We start from the raw sequence: 20678 nt of genomic DNA, 5'->3' as shown, positions 1-20678 counted from the left end.
GGTGATTATAATGCTTGATGTACTAGTTTGTACTAGTTTAGTGCATAGTCACAAATATCGGTATCGGCTATATCTTGGCATGGCTATTTCTCGCGATATTATAGGTTTGGTGATAAATCTTGGAAAAATCTTGGGGCTTAAAAGAATATAAAAAATAACAAAAATAAGTAAGAAAATATTGTGTTTAGACAAAAAATACATAACTAATAAAAGAAATAAGTAAAAAATGTAAAAGAAAGAAGAAAAGCATATTTAAAATGTAAAAAATAAATAAAAATGGCTAATTAATAATATTGTTATATTCTTGTGATAATATCGCGATATTATCAAATTGACAATATTTTTAAAATATCATGATATTTTACCTATATCGTTTGCTGAATTTATAGCGATAATATCACGATATTTTGAAAATATCACTGATATTTGTGACTATGGTTTAGTGACAAATAAAAGTGACTGCTTTTTTATTTTTTACTTCATATATTTTGTTATTAAATATTAGTTATATCACTTCACTAAATGTTACTTCATTATTATTTATATGTTAGTATTTTCATGTCATAAATATTTTGGCATTGTATACAAAACTTTCAATTCATATTAGTATTTTTGTTCTATTTTATATATAAAATAAAGGTTAAAAAAGGTCATCTAAGTTCCGAGCCAATACCAAACAAATTGTATCACAAGTCACTAGGTTTTTCGGATTATGATGTTACCTAACTATTGATTTAGTGACCATAATTGTAGGAAAACCTAAGCATATAACTAGAGGAACTGCTTATCAAATTGAATCACATTGATTGTTTTTTGAGACAAATCCTTCTTGTGACGTTTGAACAAGTCATGAAATGGCGTGCTTTTCTCATATCACCTTTTTTTTTGGAGCTAGGCCAACAGAAAAAAAACCACCATCAATGACCGTAACTTAGCATAATTGGACCTGGATTTGGAATTCACACCAAGTTTTGCATACTCATTACAAAAATCTGCATCCAATTAGCTATCATTACTAACGAATAATTGGCAGATTTTCAAATGATAATGACTTGCAAACCCATAACACCCTTCTAAAAGGAACATTGGCTCTCACAATTCCATCTCCATCTAACATAATTAGTGAAAATGTTTCAAAGAAGTTTGGCATACGACACACATAAAGTTCATTCCTGTCTTAATCTCTAAAGATAGGGTGTCCTAATTCCTAACCACCCAACAGCTACTTCATCTCTGTTGACCATTGAGCCAGCTTTGGACAATCCTCCTTTTTCTGGATTATTACTGTTGTAATCATAAAAAGAGAGTTGATCAGGAATTTTAGACCAAGATTCTGATAAACTCAGATTTTCGGTTATTTTGGATCTGAAAAGAGGGCACTTATTAGAGTAAATGAGTTGGGTTGCTCCAGATATTCTACTCAAACCTATGGAATTAACATCCCTAATGACAATAAGCATAAGAAGTATGCATTCATTGAACAAATAATTTTGAATGTTAACAGCATATATCTACTGTAATGGTGGAAGCCACGTCACAGGATACTTCAATTTTGGCTTGTGTCATGCTCTAAATATACCATTTTGAATAGAAAAGCCTGCATAAAAAATGACATGTCCTAGGCGGTGCCTAGGTGACCTAGGTGCAGCCCCACCGCCTGGGCGACCAGGTCTGGGCGGTGGGGCCCTATATTTCTGCCTAGGCGCCGCCTAGGCTGTCACTACCTAGGTTTTTTTTTAAGACATCATTTGTTTTCTTCTTTGAAGAGGAGAAGAAAGAGAAAACATGTTATTTGTCTATTGCTTGTATTATGTCTATTGTTGAGAAGAATAAGAAGATTTTATTTATTCAATTGTTAATTTATTCTTATTTTGTTTGAGCAGGTTAAGGTTATGTAATATAATTGTTTTGCAGGGTTCAACAACATATTATTTGTCTATTGCTTATTATTGATTGATTTTATGTTGTATATATGTTTGTTATTATGTTTTTTAAAAAAAATTTATTTTGGATACTGCCTAGGCCTTTTTAGGGGCTCACCGCCTAGGCTCTGCCTAGCGCCTATGACAACTAAGGATATAGGGTGGAAGCTTGAGATTTTTGAAAGATCAGTAACATGGTGATTACACACTGTTTAAAATCAAGCAAAAACCCTGGTGATGTTGTGACAGGCATTCAAGAATTTAATAAAAAGATCAAGGAATCTTTGGAGAATTTTTGTTATGAAATTTTACACAATAGTAATAAGATAGGATCTTTTTACAGGGATGACGACAGAATTATACAAAAGATTTGGTGCAAGCTCCTTTCTTTTGGTATATGTGCTTGAATTTGATTTTTGCTGAGGAATATAATCTGAATGGCATCAGTTACATGGCCGGTTAAGCCCAGTGTCTGCTCATCCAAAACTGTAAACAAGCCATTCCCAAGCACCAAGCCCAGGCTTGGCATTATAAAGGAGCTGAACTTGATCAAGTGTGCTCAACTAAAGGAAGTCCTACCGGAACAGGTAAGACATTTGTCCACTACGTAGGATTTAGCGGATTCAAATCCTCCCTCATGGTAACAGTATCATCTATTTATAGCCTATTTATCGCGATAAATAGGCTTTTAGTGTTGAACCTATATATTTCCTAAAAAATAGGTATCGTGATATATCACAATAAGTTTTGAGCTAATACCATGGTATTTTACCTTTTTATTCCGTTTTTTTTCAAATTTCAATGTGTGGATTAAGCAAGAGGCCAATTTCACCAATCCTCAAATTGCTTGGCATTTTCTACCTTATTTTTATAGATTTTTTTTTTGTTTCCTTTGTTATCTTGTTTTTTTTAGTTTTACCTTTCAATTTGTGGGCTGGCCGTTTTTGACTGCTTGGAGAAGCCCACGCCTCAGCCTTCTTCAAGTTCTCACCAAAAGTTACCCAAGATCTCAATCTCCTTAATAGCTGCCAAGAAATTTGATAATCCAGATCTGTGGAGGGATTAAGAGCAATCCATGCAACGTTTTATTTTTATTTGGCGTGTTTTTGCTTGGAAAAGAAAAAATCTTAATGTGGTAACTGGTAGGGTAGTCTTCTTCCTTTATGGATGATCAAAATTTTCTCATTGTTTTTTTCTTTAAGATTCAATTGATGATTGCAGTCAATGGAATTGATTTACTCACATTTATTTATTTCTGTTTATATTTAATAGTAGTATGTTCCCGATAAATTGATGATATATAAGCTGTATATAGCTGATACACGATATGGGTGACAAACTATAAGTTGCCGATACATTGACTTATGACCATGTCCTCCCCCTTTCAAAACATTTAATTTTTTTTAATAACTGCAATAATCTCAAGGTGAGCTGATCTTTACTCGAGTCCACTCTTGAACCAAGCTTGAGCCTTCTATTTTTTAAATGAACCCAGCTTGACCTGCCCAGGCTTGGTCTGAATCTGCCCCTCTGTACCGTCTTATCAGTTACTGCAAACCCTTCTAACTCATGGAGTAAAAGGACCAATCATGTAGAAAAGCAGTCCTAGAATTACCTTGCGTCGTTTCTTCCAGGACAACCAAGTCTCATGTTTATTCAAGCATGACACATTAGACTTAGCAGGAAAAGTTCGGATGTCATCCGTCACTGAAACTTTTGGTCTCACCTCTTTTAGGTCCAGTATAAGTTGAAACTAAGATGAGACAGAAATATTAAATCGGACGTAGCCCATGGTTTCACATGTTAAGTAACCTCTTTAGTATCAAGATTAACAAATCCGGTTCCACTTTTTGATGGGTGGACTCTTGATATGTAGGTTGTCTGTTGGCTAGAGAAGCTCTCCTAAAGGATCAAGCAGCCATTACGATCAACATGATGGATTTGGATCGGATGTTCGATTAAGATGAAGGATGCCAGATCAAACTACATGCTTCTGTGATGTACTCTCTGCTTTCTCCCGTCAGTCCTCATAAGGCATGGAGTCGGTGCACTGCCTGGGATTTATGGAACACAGACACAACAAACAGATCTGGTTTGCATAGGCAAGTCTGTTTAAATATTAAAAGCTGCATATACATGATAAGTCAGAACAGCTTACATACCCAGCAAAATCACAATTAAGATGCGACTGCAAACATGACTACATTTTTTTTCTGAAAGGGAAGCTGGGGTTAGGCAGACCCCCACCAATTATTATTCAACGTATCACTGGGGTTTGAACCGACCACGTCGAGCAGCCCCCCCCCCCCCCTTGGAATGACTACATAATGATAATGAACTCCGATAGCATGACAACTACCCTTCTCCTGCTGCTCAGCCAGCCCACTTGATAACTTTCTCGGATCACCAACCAAGTTGATGGTCCTACTAACCATGATTAAAAAAATTCTCACAGGACATCAAGCACACCAAGCGTAGCAACGTCTCAGGAATGGCCTCTCATGCAGTAACGGTACTGACAAACTGATGATGATACCACATGTAACAAGGAGTCACTGTGCTCTAACTCGTCCAGCTGAAACACTATGTTGGTACACAACAGCAGCTAGCTAAAAATCCTCAACTTATTTGGTGGGTGATGGTTGCAGGAAATCCTTTATCATGAAAGCATCATCTTTGACCTTTGTAATGACACCCTACATGAAAAAGGACGAAGTTGTGGAATGTCTTCTGAAAACAATAAGCTGATGATGAAATTGAACTTAGACATGTGCTGCAGGAAATACACACACACGAGAGAGAGAGAGAGAGAGAGAGAGAGAGAGAGAGAGAGAGAGAGAGAGAGAGACCTTTTCAGTTATAATTGCTGTAATCAGACTAGCAGGGGTAACATCAAATGCAGGGTTCCAGACAGATATCCCTGACACTGTCACCTGTTCACCCTGCCCACCACGGGCATGGGTCAGCTCCTTTGCTGTCCTCTCTTCAATGACAATTTGCTCCCCAGATGAAATAGACAGATCAATAGAAGTTGAAGGTGCCGCCACATAAAATGGTATACCATGAAAGGATGCAAAAAGAGCAAGGGAGTAGGTTCCAATCTTGTTAGCTGTGTCACCTAAAGTAGCCAAACAATTTATGTGAAGCACATTCCGAACCCATTGGCAATAGAAAGTAAAAGTGAAAGATGGGGAATATAAAGTTTTGGTTTCAGTCGCATACCATTTGCAGCTATTCTATCAGCACCAACAATGACCGCATTCACACGTCCATCTTTCATTAAAGCAGCAGCTGCGGAATCTGCTATCAGTGTGGCAGGAATCTTGTCATGGACTAATTCAAAAGCTGTCAGCCTAGATCCCTTCACATCCAAGGAACATAAGTCGTTAATATTCTTTTCTGGTAAGAGTCGGGTGTAAGTGAAATAAATAGAAAGGCTCTTCTTTCACATCTAGTAGACTAGTATCAAATTGCAACGTTGACATCCCCAAAAAGATGTAAAATACGGTGGAAATTGTGGCAGAGCTCTCATGAAATCAGAGTATATTACTCATACTGGCAAAACTCCTTAAAACCACTGGTACTTTGTGATTATTGATTGCTAGCCTAACTTCATGAAATAACTCTCACATTCAGATCGGCTACCTTTTCATATACAAATCATGACCTAACAAGAGCTTAAATCCAACTTTTAATAAAATACATGCTCCAAGACTGAAACCTGTTTTGGTTATTGGACACCATTCTCTGTCAAGAAACAGTAATCCTGCCTAGAGAATTAAATTACAAGAAATTTAAGAAAAAAAACCATATGTAGTTGCAAGAAAGGAATCCCCTATAAATTTTATCATGGAATGAAATTATGGTTTGATTTGCATACAAGTTATATCACACAAACACTTCACTTAGGATGTGTATCCCATGTTGACACAATACGACACTCGGACACTCCAGGACACTTCATGGACACATTCAAACCAATCTCGGCTGCAGTTAACATTGTATCATTAACTTTATCTATTTGCTTTTATAATCTTAATTACTTAATTTGTATTCACTTGGATTCTTTTTCTTTTAGATTTTGTCAACTTAGTTTTATTAGTTGATGTTTTTAAGCCTAGCGATTTAGAATTACTGTTTGTCATATATGTATATATATATATATATATATATATATATATATATATATATATATATATATATATATATATATATATATATATATATGTGTGTGTGTGTGTGTGTGTGTGTACGGCTGTGTCCTCATGTCCTAATTTTTAAGAATTGCCTTGTCGTACAAAGCATATCTGCATCATCTCTCGGTCCAACATTCATATACATGTGGCATAGCATACAAGAGTTGCCAAAACTTATTGTAATCTTACCACCATAAATATTAGAACCTACATAAATCACCAGACATTTTTTAACCATATAGGTTGCAGGGAAGCTGATAACTGGGAGCATGCTCACCTGGTTAAATGGCCGTGTTTCAGTACAGAATGCCATTTCTAGAACTCCTTCAATGTAAAGTGTTCGAATAACGCCAAGAGCAGTCCCATGTCCAGCCGTTGCAAGACTATCAGCCGAAACAAGAATATTAAAATTTGAGCCCATACCATTTACTGAACTAAAAATCTGACAAGACAATGTGCCCTAACAAACTGCATATCAGTAATGAACAAGAAAGGAAAAAAACAAAAAAGCCACCTGCCAGTATTGCAATGTGTCAAAACAGAAAGCCGCTTGAGATTGTTAAGCTGGGAACGAAGGAAGCTGGCTCCATGTGAACCAATAGCTGTGTTATCAGCAACATCATCTACAAGCATAATCTCAGCAGCTTCTATGTAAGCCTGAGAAAGGGAGACAATTGAAATTGTTAATCACATAAGCAGAACATAGGCATCGAGAAAAATCATAGCATATAAAATTAATGTTTACATATGTATGTATATAAGTATGTATGTATATAAGTATGTATTTATATATGTATGTAAGAGATCAAACAGATCCACTCTTTATACATGTATGCATGTATATATGTAGTGTGTGTGTGGGCATATATTTTAAGACTGGATATCAGCTTGGCTTGAGATTGACTGAGTGGAGTTCAAGCTTGAGCAAGCTGAGATTGAACACCGATCTTCAAACTCGAGCCCGGTATATATTGTACCAAGCTAACTTGACCAGCACAACTTGGTTCTGCAGCCCTAGATGTCGGAGACTTATGGGTGATATAATTTGCTAAAGTCATCCTATTGATTTCAGACCAAAGGTATCACAACGGAGAGAGAGAGAGAGAGAGTGATGAATAAATGGAGGACCTTAGAATAAGTTGAAAATGCAAGGTGAAGCAAAATAATTCCATTAATTTCATCATGAGTGTGGTTCAAAATATTACTGAATGGAAAAGAAAATAAACCCCGAGTAAAATAGAATGACAAAAGAGCACAGACGGTGAACAGTGTGCAAGTACTATATACACAAAAGCTAATGCTTGTCGAAATCTTCAAAAGGGAAATCACAAACATCTGCAGTACTACAGTTTCTATAGTTTCTTATTAGAATATCATGTAGTCATTGTACAAAGAGCAAAAAAGTGAGAGTGCATTGTGAAGAATCCAAAGAGGCCAGGTAGAAACAAGGAATGAGATGTAGTGGCTTCACAAAAGAAAGAAACTGGCTAATGATTCTGAGTGGTTAGGATAGGCTCCCAATGACTGCATGATACAAAGATATTTGCAAAGGGGGCGGTACTGGATGCACAAATTTCATTGTGATGAAAATGTTGATGTATTTGATAAAAAAGAAGCCTTCTCTTGCTGATCACAAAAAAAAAAAAATGGATGCATGGAATTAATTTTGATGAAAAGTTCAATTGAAGTTGAAGATACGGAAATGTGATTGAATCAACAATTAACTGATCATTATAAAATGCTCATTCAGGCTCCGTTTGGGAGAAGGGTATCAGAGGAGTTGGAAGGGTGTCGGAGATGGTAGGGTCTAAAGGGATTTGGAGTATGTTTGGGAGAGGAAAGCATAAATATCGGTTGGGAATCAGCCAACTCTAAGTACCAAAAATTTCAAGTGTTTCAACTCCTCTAATAAAGAAGAGGTATTTACTACTGTTTGAATCACAAGGATTCTGTGGGTTCTTAAATTTCCGATGGTTCAAATTTTTTACCCCATTTACCTGGGTAAATCCCATATTCACCTATTTTACTTCATTATTAACTACAATAATGGTGTAGTTAAGAGGCTAGCAATTAGGGGTGGGCAACGGGCTGACCCAGCCTGCTAATTAGGGGTGGCAAAATCTGACACGACCCGCCAACCCGCTTCTTAGCCGGGTTCGGGTTTGGCTTAAACGGGTTTGTGTCATAAACGGGTCGACCCACCTAACCCATTTATTAAACGGGTCGGGTTCGTGTTAGGGGTATGCCAACCCAGCTGACCCATTTTAATAAACGGGTTAGGCGAGCGGGTCAACCCGTTTACCCGAACCCGACCCACCAACCCGTTCACCCGACCCCGACCCGCCCGCCAACCCGTTTACTCGTACCCGACCCGCCAACCCGTTTACTCGAACCCGACCCGCCAACCTGCCAACCCATTTACCCGACCCGACCCGTTTATTAAACGGGTTAACCGTCTCTTGTCGGGTTACCCGTTTAATAAATGGGTTGGGTTCGTGTTTGCCACAGCCGACCCGTTTAATAAACGGGTTGGGTTCGTGTTGAGGTATGTTGACCCGCCGACCCGACCCGATTGCCACCCCTACTGCTAATGGACCGGTTCGTAAATTGATGGATTGGGCCAACAACCCATTTCAGGCCAACCCGTTGGGAAAACGTCGGCCCACAGCCAGCCTGTTATGCTTGTGTGCCTAATCGGGTCAAGCCAAACTTATTATTATTATTATTATTATTATTATTATTATTATTATTATTATTATTATTATTATTATTATTATTATTATTATATAGGCCGAAGCCCAGTCAGTTTCAGCTTGGTTCAGGTCGATCTTGAACCTAATTTATAGGCCCAAGCCCGGCCCATGACAGGCTTGGCTGCGCTACCCACCTCTACTTACAACTACACTCACATACAACCAAACATGGTGACGAATCAGGAGTTGAAATCCTTGACAGAGTTACTGATGCTTTCAAACAATAGAGGAAATCCACAACTCCTTTAAAATCCATTTCTCTTGAATTCTAGTTTTTGCATTTTCTCATACTCCTTGCAAATCCCTCCAACACTGTTCCCTATGTCACATGGGTGCAGGTGCGGGGGTGCGGCACTTTCAAAAACCTTGGGTGCAGGGGTGCGGCAAATATATATATATATATATATATATATATATATATATATATATATATATATATATATATATATATATATATATATATATATATATATATATATATATATATATAAGGGGGGTTCCCCCGACGTGCCCCTGACTGGGGGTTATAGGGCGGCACCCCCCCCCCCCCCAAAAAAAAAAAATTTTAAATTCCGCAGCCCATTTCATAGGGCAGAATTTAAAAAAAATAATAAAAAATGGACCAAAATGACCCTAAGTGCGTTGACCACACCTAGGGTCGGGTTGACCGCACCGGGTGCCGCACCCGCATCTCGTCGACACGGGTGCAGCACCTGTCTGGCCGAATCCCTGTGACATAGCTGGTTCCCAAACCGAGCCTCAAAGAACATGTAAATCACCAAGGGTAAGCTTTACATGTTGAAGCAAAAATTATACCTCAAGAGAGGGTTCTCCAAACTAACCACAACAGTACATCCTTTCTTTATATTTTTTCCGACAAGAATAAGAATTTCACCAATGGAAGGCACAATTGAGTGCATAAAATCAGGGATTGCCTGCACAGGCATGAGAAATGTTTTATCTACAATAATTAGACAACCAAGCAACCAAAAGATTTTCATATTTTACATTTTTTTTCCTTGTATCAAGCATTCTTAATATAATATTCATTTCATGTAGCTATTTGTTTGAACAAATAAATTTGATGTCCTATATCTTTGTGCCTTCTGCACATTTCAATGGAACATAGGTAAACGTCAAATGATTTTATTAGTTTCTCCATGATATGCCATACATTAATTTGGACGTAGCAGTTGTAAATAAACCTTCTAAATGTCTACATATCTATTTAAGCTTGATTTGTAACATATAACCATCAATTTACTGGTAAAGGAAATAGCACAAAATTTCCTGTGGATCAAAACTTCCAACAGTCCTTGAGAAATGTCATGCATGTCTAGGTCTAGATCATGAAGAGGCTAGCTAAGGATAGCAGCTGGTTGCAGAGATAAAGAGGGCACAAGACAAGAGCAAATGCAACAAAAACAAGGACGGGGACAAACAGGTGCATGCATGTGCAGTGGGCATTTGATTATACAGTGCATATAATCAGCCATATATGTACATATGGAGGTGTTCTCCTTTTACACAAAAACATGGTGAAAAGGTGGTCATGTCATGGATGGCTAAAAAACAATATTGGCACAAAGGGATTTAACTCAACCACTGGAAGTCCATATATGTTACTCACCAGAAAAACAGATTCAGGCTTCTCACTTGTAACAGCTGCCATGGACACCACAATTTTCAGCTTTATTGCAGCATCAGAAAGGTTGACTGCAGTTGGACGGCTGCAAACACATGTAAAAAGCTAAAAATTCATCAAAATCAGCAGGACGCCATAGTAAGAACAATTTATAAGAATCCCAGCCACCAAGGCAAATGTATCAAATCAAATAAACCAAGAGGATTTCTCTCTTCAAAATTTATGTCACCTCGACAGGAGGTAGTCCAACTTCGAGATCAGGTATGAAGCAGCATCTGCAGAAGTTCCACTGAAAGATTTCAAGCTACACACTTCCACAGCAAGTGAAAGGGCTGCTGCTATGGCAATTGCGGGTGCCCCACGGACCACCATATCCCTTATTGCATTCCTGCATTTCAACATATGGGTTAGTGAATATCAGAAAGCTGCCGGTCTGTTCATGTCACTTTTTTTCTTTTGTGGAAATATTAAAGCACCATCGAAAAATCATAATTTAGAATGAATTGTTCATCCATGAATAAAACATGTCTTTCTCAGTTCATGCTCTCCGAAAAAAAAAATGAACAGGATGACCTTTAACACATGAAACAAAGTACTAGTATTACACAAAAAACTTGTGGACAATTTACACATCATAAATGTCACACACATTGTATGTTATTTTGAAGACGATGACTTTAAACGCATGAAATAAAGTACTAAAAATACACAAGAAAATTGTGGGCCAGTTACACCATAAATTTCAAGCACATTATAAGTTATTTTTAACCTATAGTGTACTTTAAATCCTTCAGAGATTTTTTCCCTATTACAGTATATGATTTTGTTTTATTTTTTCAAAATTGTTGTTACAAACAATGGAATCTGAACAATGATTCAGAAATAAGAGTGTGGTTACAGTAGCAAGCAGTTACATACAAGAAAGTGATAGGACAGTAGGTCATAGCAGATGTCTTGTTTTCGATCTTTGGCTCAAGATAAAGTTGGAATTTTAGTGACATCCACTTAGTTTTTATTTGACACATTTCATAGAACATGCATTTCGGGAATACCTGGATGAATTGGCTGTTCAAATCTCACTTGAAATTGTGATAACAGCTTCAGTTTTCCATGTGGTATTTATGATCTCCTCCTCAGATCATTGAATGTCTTAGAGGACATAAAAGCATCATACTTACATTACCATGAAGAGTACTTGCTAATGCATTGGCAAGAAATGATGCATTACTGGCACAGAGAGAATATAATCAAAATAACTACAGGCAAATACTGATTAATTCCCACATTTTTAGTTGCAAGGGAGAAAAGCTGTAATCACTCTCAGAATATCTGTTGTTCCCGGAAAGCAATTTCTTCAAATCACGTTTTATTACATGATGGATCAACTAGCAAGGGAAGCAACATACCATCCATCCTTGGAATCCTTTATATCCAAGTAAACCATTTCAAGAGGAAGCTTTCTCTGGAAAAGAAAACAACCAACCAAAGTTAAGAGTACCAACTAATCGACCAAGTCAAGTTTGAAGATAAAAAAATATCTTGCAGTATATTCATAGTTGCATGTACAAGAAACTCAGCTCATGATTCTAATTAGTAGGCATTGCTTGTTCTAGCCAGACACATCTCTATGATTAGATGCTTCAAGAGAAAAAACCTAAATGAATATCACCATGGTGGATAACTACAGATGTAAGGCATAGAAATTCTAATGTTGTACTTCTCCATCATTGTATCTAGAAAAAAGTTAAAAGTTTGACACACACCATGCACATGAACACTCATCGTGGTGAACAAACTTTAAAATGGGAAATAATGGCAGCCTTTTTCTTGTGAGGAATTGGAGTTTTCTATTTTTGCATTTTGACCATTAAACAGCAATTGAAAAAACTAAAAAAGTTAATATTTGAAAACAAATAAAATAAAATTAATTTTCTGCCGATTTGACACTGATTCAACGCCAAAGAATTTCCTGCCACCACTAAAAAGTACGAATTTTAAAAGGTGATAAAGAAACCATATGTTCCTCTTTTGATCTCTCAGATATTAAATAAAACGTTTTAAATAGCTGGGACATTATCACGTTTTTTAGAAAAAGAACTTTCAAAGCTAAAATCACCTCTTCTGTTTTCTATTTAAAAATTCCAGTCTTTGGTTTGTCATTAAGGATTCACACCATACGAAAAATATATTTATACATTTAAGAGAACATAAGATATAGTATTTTTTTCCATTTTTTATGCTCAAAAGGCCAGTGAGAAGCGCCTTATCAAGTAAAGGAATGGATAAGATGCTCCTAACAATGTCCACAAGGGGAAGTTCTTTTCTTATAATGCCCACAATAAATGTCATTCTTCGAAAACCACATGAAGAATGTGGGTCGTCTTGGAAGCATTGACTACGAAAAGGTTCCGCCAACATGTGTAACATCTAGCAGAAGGCTTAACACAAATTCATATGCATATGAGCAATAACAGTACAAATTAGCAAAACTTTCTGCCGTTTTCTCGAGGATCCAGTGTTCAGACTTCAGACCAATTACTTTGGAAGGTGTATATATATATATATATATATATATAGAGAGAGAGAGAGAGAGAGAGAGTAATGGATAGGTGTCAGACGCTTTTTGTGCCTACTACGTGCTTACCGAGCTTTGAAAAGATGGTTTCTATTTTCTCTAAAATCTGGCCATACAGATATGATTTTTACGGGAATCAACTTTTGGATTGTCTGATTCCAATACCAGATTATGTTTTTATAATATTCAAAAATCAATGGTCTATAATTTAAAGAATATTCAATGCTTAAAAAATCATATTTTTTTTCTCAAAAAACATGATCCAATTGTGATTTCTATCAAATCCATCATGCAGAACACATCTGTAGGATCAGATTTTTGAAAAACAAACTGAAAACCCCTATCCACTGGTGGTAGGCACGGGGTAAGCACAAAAAGTATCAGGCACCTAGCCATCTCTCTCTCTCTCTCTCTCTCTCTCCCTCTCTCTCTCTCTCTCTCTCTCTCTCTCTATATATATATATATATATATATAGAGAGAGAGAGAGAGAGAGAGAGAGGAAAACAGCATTTCAAGAACCCAGCCGACCTTGGTTTCTCTAGGAATAGCATGTTGGTGCATATCTATGTCATGAGCATGGAAACATAAATACTTACTGAATGGCATGTCACATTGGGTAGACTAAATGACCACCAACCAATTTCTTTTATTTCTGGATTATGGTGGCAATTTGCATTTAAAAGAGAGAATAAGAGATGTCCATAATTCCTAAAGCTTCAAATATATCTAAAAGGGATTGTCTTAATAGATGAAACAATTGTCAGACGCCAAATACTTTCGCTTTCCATTTCATTCCTTTTCTCCCTACGGATGGTGGTGACGGGGATGAAGAGAAAACCTGATCAAGAAGCTGAAGGTGACCTCTTGTGTACTTTATAGACTGGAGCGAGGTTGTGTCTTGATGGTTACTCGTATTCTGAGCACCCTTTCCCATTGTCCCGAGAGAGAGAGAGAGAGAGACTTTTGTGAGGCCAAGTAAGAAGATGGTTGGCAGTGTTCCTTTTATAAGGTAGGCAGTTTGTGTTGAACGAGAAGCGATGATGAGGACGCCCACCAACTCCCTACCTACTCATATATAGTGGTAGCTGCATGATTACTTTGAACATTACCAAAACGAACTTGTGCTAAACTGGACCGCACTTGTGAAGCGCTGCTAAAAAAAGTATCGGAAAAAAATGACTTTTAGCGATGCTTTTTAAGTAACGCTGAAGGTCATGGGCAGAAAATGATCGTCACTACAAATTAATTTTGAGCGTGATGGATGCTCAGTGCAACTTCGTTTCGATCATTCTGGAAAATGATATACACTTACGCACTATATATATATATATATATATATATATATATATATATATATACAGGGGCGTAGCTAGGATTCATGTGAGGGGGGGGGGGCAAACAGGGGCGTAGAAAAAAAATTTATTTGTGTAATAGCCGGGGGTTCGGCGGCAGCGCCCCCGAAAAAAAAAAATTTTGAGATAAAATAAAAAATGGCTACAATTATTAATAAAAATCTATTTCATATGGACAAATCAAACTATTTGCTGCAGTAAGGGCTGGGCTAAAAAATGGATAAAAATCTATTTCATATGGAATCAGGGCAGGGCTAGGACTGGGCTTTTAAAAAAAAAAGTTTTTTAACTGTTTGGGGAGGCAGCCCAGTCCTGCCCCCCCTAGCTACGCCCCTATATATATATATATATATATATATATATATATATATATAGAGAGAGAGAGAGAGAGAGAGAGATTTTGGTGAGGCCAAGTAAGAAGATGCATGGTTGGGGAGTGTTCTATTTTATCACGGTAAGCAGTTACCCCACCACCCTCTCTATCTACCCAATACCCAGCAAAGGGGAGAGAGAGAGGGAGAGAGGTGAATTATTGATTCAGCAGATATATGCATCCACCAAAACACAAGACTTCTATCACGATGCCAGTTATATAAAATCATGGTATCATTATAACTGCCCCGCAGCTTATTAACAATTATTGTTAGCATCCACAATGAAGATGCCCTCGTCATATCACCTGATCCATACAACAATTAATCATCCAAAATAGCAGCAAAACTCAACAAAATTTGGGGATTGCATGCAATCATCCTAATAACAAGTATACTATTCCATTGAATATATATAAACAATACGTTATCTTCAGAGCTGTAACTATAATTAACAAAAGGGTCCTTTCCCGTTTAAACGGGACGCCTGGCATCATGATAATCATGGTCAACTGTAAACAGAAGTCCCATAAAAGGGTCTTTTCCTGTTTGTATGGAACATTAAGGTTAAATTAAGTCAGTTTTATTTACTAAGCCAGGTAATTTTTAGAGTTTTTTTTTCCAAAATATCGCAGATATTTGTCACACTGGGCTGGATGTTGTCAGGTTCAAGGCTTCCAAGAACTGATTAACAGGAGGACAAATCAGGTCAAATTTAATATAGTCCACGCTTGATCCAGATGTGCGTGGGCCCCACTCTCACAGATCCCAAGTGAGATGTGGGCTGGTTAAATCCAACATAACCTGATCTGCTCTCGAATACAATATGGTTACACATTTTGGATAAGTGCAGTGAAGCGGATCAGTTTAAAGTTATAGGGTGTGGATGGCCAGAGGTTCTCATCTTGATTCCTCCCTATTCTAAAGTAGGGATGGCAGTGGACCGGGGTGGAAGACAAAGTCTCCACCATTGCCCCATCTCAAATCCTGTTGTCCATCCCCGCCTTCATCCTTGCATGGGTTTTGATTTTAACCTCCATCCCCATTTTATGTCTTTCATCTCGGGTTCAAATGGGGCGAGGTTGGACGGGCCCCGTTTCCCCCACAGTCCATTGCCATCCTCAAAGAAGGATTGAAGACGGGGCATGCCAGGGCAAGGCGACGGGAACAGGGCTGAGAGGGAGAAAGCGTAAGTCCATCCCCACACGGGTTTTGATTTTAACCTCTATCCCCACCCCAAGACGGGGCAAGACGGGGCGGGGGCCCGTTTTCCCCCGGTCCACTGTCATCCCTATTCTAAAGTTGTTATGAACCCAGGTGGACTGCATGATATTGTGGCGAGAATGCAGAAATTAACTTCTGGAACTAAAGGTTGAGGACCGTGATGTTCCTCAGCTAATGAGACAATTTTTGTACAGTTTTGATAGGATTGTTGTACAGAAATCTAAATATAATTCAGGATTACCCCTCAGATTGGTTCCCTGAAAGGGAAGATGTATCTGTATGGCTGATTAATTTCAAGTAATTAGAATCTGGTAGGGGTTTGCCTAACCCCATCTTGCCTTTCAGAAAATGGAAAAAAAAAGTTATACATAGGGTGGTGTTATTGACCCATCCAGGTAATGTTGGGCTGGAGCCTAATCACCTAATTGTTAGGTAAGCGCACCAACCCTTGGAGCATTATATGTTCATTTAAATATGAATTAGTCTTCAACATCAGATTTTATAATGAGCTTCTTCTTCTTCTTCTTCTTCAACAACTCACGTGCATGGTTCTTGACCTAACATGTGGTAGTTAAGCTATAGAAATTTAGTATTTGACGTGTTTTACATGTCGGGCAATTGCCTTGACAGTTACATGCAATTACAAAGCTCATAAATGGAATTTCCCTTCCAAGAAAACTCACAGCAAATCCAAATGTTTTGGGAAAAAAACTTGTAGAAGAATGAAAAGGCGTTTAGTATTTTTTGAAGTGAGATGTTTAATTTATAAAAATAAACGTATTTTTATTTTTTGCTCGAGTTGGGTTCAGGCCAACACTTTTTATGCTCATACTCAGAAATTCAAGTTCGGGTCGTATTCGGGGGATATCCGATACATACCGAACCTATTGACAGCCCTAATCAAACTTGAACCCAAATTGGAGGCATGCATCAATCAAAATATTTAGGTGCCAACCACTGACCCAATCATATCTATTTGACTTCTCACCGTTCTTAAATATGAAGTTGATGGTCTGCATTAATTTTCTGTTGAGGGTCTACTTTCACTGAATAATGAATGTGCACCCCAAAACCCTCTTCAGGTCACTTCAGCTAATTAACCATGGGATCATCCATGCCAAGCTCCTTCTCTCTCTCATACACACACATAAGCTATATATTTGATATAGTCAATTGTAGTTACAATCTAGTTGGAATTTCATGATACAAGTGGTTTTCACTCAATCTAATAGATGCAGTCAGCATGAATGAAAAATGACCCTTATCATGTTTTTTAAATAAAAAAAAAAACATGCTTTCTCGAGCTGAAAAAAAAAATAAGTTAATTTACAAACATCAATTTTTTCATCACTAAAAAAATATATATACAGGTCAGATTTCGGAGAATCAAAAGCCAGTTCCCATTAGAAACAGGATGTAGATCACATCATATGTTGGGAAGGATGAGCAAAAGACGGAATCCCTTACAAAGTTCTTGTTTGAGCCCTTGACAGCCGGTTATGGTAGGCTAGAGAGAGACCGAGATAGATTGATTTATTGATAAACTTACCAGAAAGGCCAGGGAAGAGCATCATTGAAGATAACCCAACAAGAGAAATGACTGAAAAAGGATGTCTGTGGTACCAAGACCACGTAAGGAGAAGAGTTTCAGGATCCTATACAAAATGCTTCTTCTAGATATGCCTCGGTTATTAGTAGGGTTGTCAATGGGCCTGGTTTACCCAGACCTGAACCAAACCTTATAGGATCCGGGTATTGTGATAAATAATAAGACGCCATTAAGACCCGAATCCAGGCCCGAAGGTCCGATTAATACATGGACCCGGGTATAGTTTGTGAAATTTTATACCAGACCCGGACCCGACCCGAGTTCCGATTAAGACCCTCAAATTTTCATTGTAAAAATGATAAAAAAATATGGTTTTACCAGGTATGGTTCAGGTTTGGTTCATGTAGTTCTTATCAGGTCCGGGTATGGTTTTTCTTACAGTGGACCCGATACCATACCCGAAATCTGAAACAGGTCTGGTTCCACCTGGGTCCAAACCAAACCCGACCCGTTGACACTCCTGGTTATTAGCCACAACTGGTATTCATTCTATCACTATCACTGTACCCTTCTTTCTTGGGCCTTGCCTTTCAACCACTTTTGAAATACTAGTTCCTATTCAAAGTTTTGATATTTCTTAAAATTGTTTGATATGTGAAATTAAATCGATAGCCTGACTACTTTGGACACTCATCCTGCATATGAGCATTGATCTGTGCTAACCTTATATGTGTAGGACGAATGTGTAGACTAAGGCCATTGGATCATAGTTGCATTGGTATTTGATACGCCCAGTCTATCGCGTTTGAGGCACGCCAGTATGAGAACTCGTCTACGAAACCATGAATAGAAGTATCAAATGTTTGTGAAATTCATATCAATTATGAGTTTCATCTTGAAACATGTTTTTATTACATTAAAATTTCTATTAGCATTTCTGCATACAAACAACAATTTCATTTTATAAAGTCGGTGTTTTTATTAAGAGATTTAAATATTAGAATTTGTGAAAAAAATTGTTATGCAATAATGATTGACATATTATGTTTAACTATTTGAATTTATAGATGTCTTTATAAAAATGTATACTTTGTATTAACATTTTAGAAACTCTCACCAATTCTTTTGAAAATGTCTCAATGTTAATTAGAAACTCATATCGGTATTTTTTTAAACCATATCAATATGTGTTTCAAATAAAAATGTACCTGAACCTTTTAAACCTTCACGTACCCATACATGTGTTGGAGTGTGGAGCATGTTTCCTACTTTGATATAAATCATAATTTTTTACATTTTAAATTTGCAGTAAGTTGGCCGAGGGTTGGAGAGGAGTGGGCTCACTGCTCGTAAGGTGGGGGTTAGGGAGCATTAGCCCCGAGGCGAGTTTTTTTAATGGTAGTTTTGTAATTTTACCATATACTTCTTGTTATATTCAGCAATACAAGTAGACTCCATTTAAAATTCTTAGACTCTTCTTATTTAAGGAGGCATCATCCTCTTGAATATCTCAATCAATAAAAGAAGAAGGTCAGTGCAGTTTTGGTCGAACCACGTAAAATCCTTGTTTCCTTGTGTGGTTGTTTAATCTTTTTGCTTTTTTAGTGCTTGTTTCTTCGATCCATCAATAGGTGGAATGGTCATTCTCTAACATGTTTCTAAAAATTATATATCAGATATAACATATCAAAGGATTTTGAAAAATAGTGAAACTATGAATAGGAGCTAGTAATCCAAACACCATGGAAGAGGTTCCGAAAATACAACAAGAGTAACCATATCAAGAAGCAGGGTGCAAGATGGAAGGGACATATATAAGAAAGGTTAGTACACATGAGATAGATCTTACAGTTAGCCAGTGTAAGAGGCACCATAAGAAATCTTGTCTTTACTAGCATGATTTTTGCGCCACTAAAGATAGGTCTAGCATTAGTAAAAACTTTTATTGGCATTGTCGATATGTCAATAAATGCACCATAGTAGGCCTTTATTGATACTACCTTTGTAGCGCCCGTAAACATGTCTTTACTGGGTTGAAATTCATATCAATCTTTCTTATTGAAATGTTGCCTTTGGAGAGCACATCTCGAACAAAATGATTCTTGATATCAAAATGCTTTGTCCTCTCATAAAATATCTAGCCCTTGGTTAAATGAATAACACTTTAGCTATCACAATGAAGAACTGTAGAATCTTGTCCCGGACTGAACTCACCAAACAAGCCTCTCAACCGTATAGCTTTCTTCAGTGCCTCTACTATGGCCATATACTCTGCCTCAGTGGTAGATAGACCAACAATAGACTGCAAAGTAGCTTTCCAACTGACAACGCAACCACTAATGTTAAATACATAACCAGTGAGTGACCTCCTCTAATCACAATCACCTGCAAAATTAGCATCGCAGTAGCCAACAACACTAGTAACATATCTTTCAAACTCACACTACAACAAAGCAGTAGATTAGCGACGACCACATTCCATCGCTAATCCGTCGCTAATCCGTCGCTAACATGGTTAGCGACGGATTAGCGACAACGAGGCGACAGTATGCTTACGTCGCGAATATTTCGACGCTAACTGGCGACGGAATTATTCCGTCGCCAGGTCCGTCGCTAATTGCGACGGAATAACGAGCGCTATATTTCGTCGCCAATCCGCCGGTACTAAACGGTGACCACGGCTTGGCGACGGATTTAATTCCGTCGCTATGCCTTCGCTAGATTAATATGAATAGCGACGGAATCATCCGTCGCTAATCCATCGCAAACACGAAAAAAAATCAAAAAAAATTATTTAAAAATTTATATTTCCTGTACAATTTATATTTCCTGTAAATAAAAAACAAACCACACAAAAAAATTCATATAACAAGTATCTACAATAATTAATCGTTCCACCTTAAAATTAAGAAGTTTAATTATTTACAATTCAACAATTACATTTAGGAAAAATAAAAAAAATAGAACTTCTTCAACACAGTCCTCTAATCATCGTCAAGATTTTGTGCGTCTTCTTGTTCATTGTCTTTATCTGTCCCTTCAGCTCCACTATCCTGATTATCGCTAGCAGCCTACACAAGAAAAGAACAG

General features: G+C 37.4%; 1 protein-coding gene across 1 annotated transcript; it reads right to left on the bottom strand.

The window, feature by feature from the left end:
• Nucleotides 1-4546: 4546 nt before the first annotated feature.
• LOC149831877 (methylthioribose-1-phosphate isomerase-like) lies at nucleotides 4547-10903 on the bottom strand. Its single transcript, XM_090013096.1, has 7 exons — nucleotides 10746-10903; nucleotides 10502-10601; nucleotides 6633-6775; nucleotides 6396-6501; nucleotides 5145-5283; nucleotides 4772-5040; nucleotides 4547-4618 (listed from the first exon to the last, which is right to left on the bottom strand). The coding sequence occupies exons 1-7, from the start codon at nucleotides 10886-10888 to the stop codon at nucleotides 4547-4549; spliced, it is 972 nt and encodes a 323-aa protein (XP_089869222.1). The 5' UTR covers nucleotides 10889-10903.
• Nucleotides 10904-20678: the final 9775 nt, after the last annotated feature.

Source organism: Nuphar pumila, chromosome 7 (assembly GCF_984573655.1).
Source record: "Nuphar pumila chromosome 7, dmNupPumi1.hap1.1, whole genome shotgun sequence".
Classification (NCBI taxonomy): domain Eukaryota; kingdom Viridiplantae; phylum Streptophyta; class Magnoliopsida; order Nymphaeales; family Nymphaeaceae; genus Nuphar; species Nuphar pumila.
The sequence above is the reverse complement of the archived record's forward strand: the minus strand, read 5'-3'. Positions and strand labels throughout refer to the sequence as shown.

Bases quoted from the DNA above. Each gene is read 5' to 3' on its own strand.
- LOC149831877 (XM_090013096.1), bottom strand. From the start codon at position 10,888: ATGGTGGTCCGTGGGGCACCCGCAATTGCCATAGCAGCAGCCCTTTCA. The intron at 5,284-6,395 runs GTGAGCATGCTC...TTGGATGTGAAG, and splicing joins AAACACGGCCATTTAACCAG to GGATCTAGGCTGACAGCTTT. The intron at 4,619-4,771 runs GTCTCTCTCTCT...TTTTTCATGTAG, and splicing joins CAGCAATTATAACTGAAAAG to GGTGTCATTACAAAGGTCAA.